Raw genomic sequence first — 3,019 nt, forward strand, 5'->3', positions numbered from 1 at the left:
CAGAGTGGGCCATGGATATTGAAGCGGCGCATTAGTATTAGAGGGAGAAGGCGGTTTTCCCGGGACTGTTAAAATCCAATCATCAGGCCAGTGATATTTTATGACTGAATCAGATATCAGCTTCGCCTCGGTTTCTGCTTTCTGTCTTGCTTCGTCATTATTCGGGTCTGTCATAAGAATATTGCAATTTGCCATCACCAGTGAATAATGCTCCTGAAAGAATCTTAAGGGTATTTCCCACTGGTTTTTAGAAACCTTCTTCGCTTTATCATCCTTGTGTAACTCATTGTACTCTTTGGTAGCCTTAATAATCTCTATATTAAGGGCCGCTGTGCCGTTATGGGCGTCTTTATCATTAGGATCGACGGCTAGTTTCTGTACAAATGGTGTTGCCTTTTTGTAAATTTCGCGAACTGACTCGATAGGTACGGTGGACTGACTCGGGAGGCTCAGGGACGGAGTCTTGATCCATCCGATCACCTGAGTCATCTGAGTCTGAGTCACCTGAGTCATCCGAGTCTTCTGCCATGAGGTCCTTTTTGCCATCCCAGTGAAAGACTGCCGAGGCATAGGGAGACTCAACGCCGAGTTTTTCCGCGGCATTGCAAAGCTCTGTGATATTATCAGCTAGAGAACCTATACTAAATTGTTTATTTCAGGATCTTACTCTTGAGGGCTTTCTTCGCTTCTTTCTTTCGCTCTTTTGTACTGCCGTATCCACTGTGTTCATGATGGATCTTGCAACCAAGCGTCCTCAAAGCATGTAGGCGATCCTCAGGGGTTGAATTCTGATCAACCCCAAGGGTACTAAGATCGGAATCACTTTGCAAGATGCGTTGGATTTCATGTTCTATTCCCGCTGCTTTCCGGGCCTGTTCCGCAGCATTTCTAGCGTCGTCAGGAGCAGGGGTTTGGTCCGGTGTAAGTATTCCTGCCTCTTGCGTAGGCTTTTCCTTTCCGTTATGAGGTTCTACAGTTTCGGGGGATTCAATTGCAGTGCTAGCCATGGTGAAGATAGTTTCTGGGAAGTAAAAAGCATTAACGACGACCATTGCCTATAAATACCTATCACAGGTCACAGGAAGTGTGCTCAGAATTAAGCCGGAACCGGACTTGAAGCACCGACGACTACTTCCACCTAAATCTCACCAAGCACATGTATATTACACTCGTACAGTGAGTACATACTATGCATGTACACATATTGAATGCCTAGGGAAAAATGACAATATGTGTTAAGCCAGAAACAGCTCTGTAGAGGTTACTTACAGCAGATCTCTTCCTGAAGAAGGTACTGCTACAGTGCTACAGCGGGGTCCAGGTTCAGCATCCTTTAACGGATGCTTAAAACTGTTTACAATTTGGCAAGTTCTTGCTTCTAGCGCCAAAATAATGTCCTCTTTTCATTGGTCCTGGGCTTTTCTATTATAAATTCTTGGCGAAAGGGATAATTTAAATAAAACCTATGCCGCGCTGTATCCGGACGGATCGCCCAAGCCTACTTTAGGAAGGTTTGTTGTGCACCGTGTAGACGCTGAACCTGGGCTATAGAGTATCAAAGAAAGTGACTGTGTTAGTGCAGTGTTAATACTACTGGAGAGATCGAGGGCCTTAAACGTCAAAACAATGTGAAAACCGCGAGGATAAAAGTGGCTATCTACGAACTACCCGCACAACGAATTTCCACCACGGCCAGAATTTTGTTGCTGAATGTGCACCTCTATCACAAGTATGGGCCTTGGGTAACAAGCTTTCGATATCCTAGGATTTTTCCCTTCGAGCACAACCAATAACGGCAATCCAGACCTCTTTGTATACTAACCACATCTAGTGTTACCGTTAACATGAGGTTTATTGACCTGATAGTCCTTATCTTTACCTGGTGTTGTTGGCGCTTCATCCCTCTCTATTCCCAACGTGACGTTCCATCCCATCGTCCTTGGAGGATATCTATCACTTCTCTCATCCAAGGAGTGGGCTCACTGTCATATTCAGAAGTTTCCAGTTTTTCTGCCTTCCCCCTTGTTCTTTTGTATTCTGCTAATGCGTCTGTTCATAAAAGAACACCTGTTTTTGCGTGGGGGTTAAGAAGTGCCGTTTTGTATGGGAATTTGGGGTGGGCGGCTCGCTATCCAATCACGTTAAGGACGTTCTAGTTTTGCAGGTCACCAGGCACAGAAGCTAGTTTCGGAATGCTGGGAGGACAAGGGGACCAGACTGCCTTGCTGCTTAGCTTGCTACTAATTTGTGGAGAATTCTGCAAAAGTCTCTATCCTTTAAACTGTGATGTTAGCCAAATTGAAGCCAGCACACCTCACCTTCAGCCTCGTTCACAGGAATATGAGTAGTTAGCAAAAGTAAGCCGACTTGTTGAATATAAATACTAGACCGAGATTAATTTTCTTATTCTCACCCGCTATGATTCATCATTACGCTCTACAATAACCGTCAGTCTTTTCTTACATCTACCGCAGCTTTACCACACGTTCACTGTGCAGCCATCAAACAGCTTGAGCAAATATCGAGTAACATTCTGAATTTAGGTCTAATTACGCCCATTTCTAGGTATGATGAAGTATGCAATACATCCAATGAGTATACTCTGAGCGACAAATCCAAGTAAGTTCCAAATCAGCCGAAATGCCATGGATAAAAGACTAAGCCGACAGATCCATAAGCCAAGCGCCACAACCGCCATCTTACCAGGGCTTGGAAGGCCGTGCAGTGGTTTCAAATCCCTCATTACTCGCAATGCATTCTCGTACAGGGCGGTGTATCTATGCACAGCATTCTTGGATTGCATCGAAGCTAGACCTGACTGGTACGCCCTATCTACAGCCACGCACCAAAGAGTATTTTGGAAGCTCCGCTTGGCCATCCGGTCTCGTCAATAGTACTGAATATCACATCGCCAGGTATGGTTTGACGGCTCTCTTCCGTCTGGATGGGATTGGAATCACGTCTACAATGGCGAGAGACTGATCCCATGCTGCGGTTGTGTTTGGCAGGCCCAGAAGCG

The 3,019-nt window shown here is 45.4% G+C and overlaps 1 protein-coding gene across 1 annotated transcript; it reads right to left on the minus strand.

Moving 5' to 3' along the window:
* Nucleotides 1–355: 355 nt before the first annotated feature.
* MAA_10564 (uncharacterized protein) lies at nucleotides 356–1,007 on the minus strand (the record flags this gene model as incomplete). The annotated part of the gene is made up of 2 exons (XM_007828562.1): nucleotides 356–612; nucleotides 668–1,007. 2 exons carry the CDS (start codon nucleotides 1,005–1,007, stop codon nucleotides 356–358), a joined length of 597 nt encoding a protein of 198 aa, XP_007826753.1.
* Between the last annotated feature and the right edge of the window lie 2,012 nt (nucleotides 1,008–3,019).

This window comes from Metarhizium robertsii (genome assembly GCF_000187425.2).
Source record: "Metarhizium robertsii ARSEF 23 chromosome Unknown MAA_Scf_76, whole genome shotgun sequence".
NCBI lineage: Eukaryota > Fungi > Ascomycota > Sordariomycetes > Hypocreales > Clavicipitaceae > Metarhizium > Metarhizium robertsii.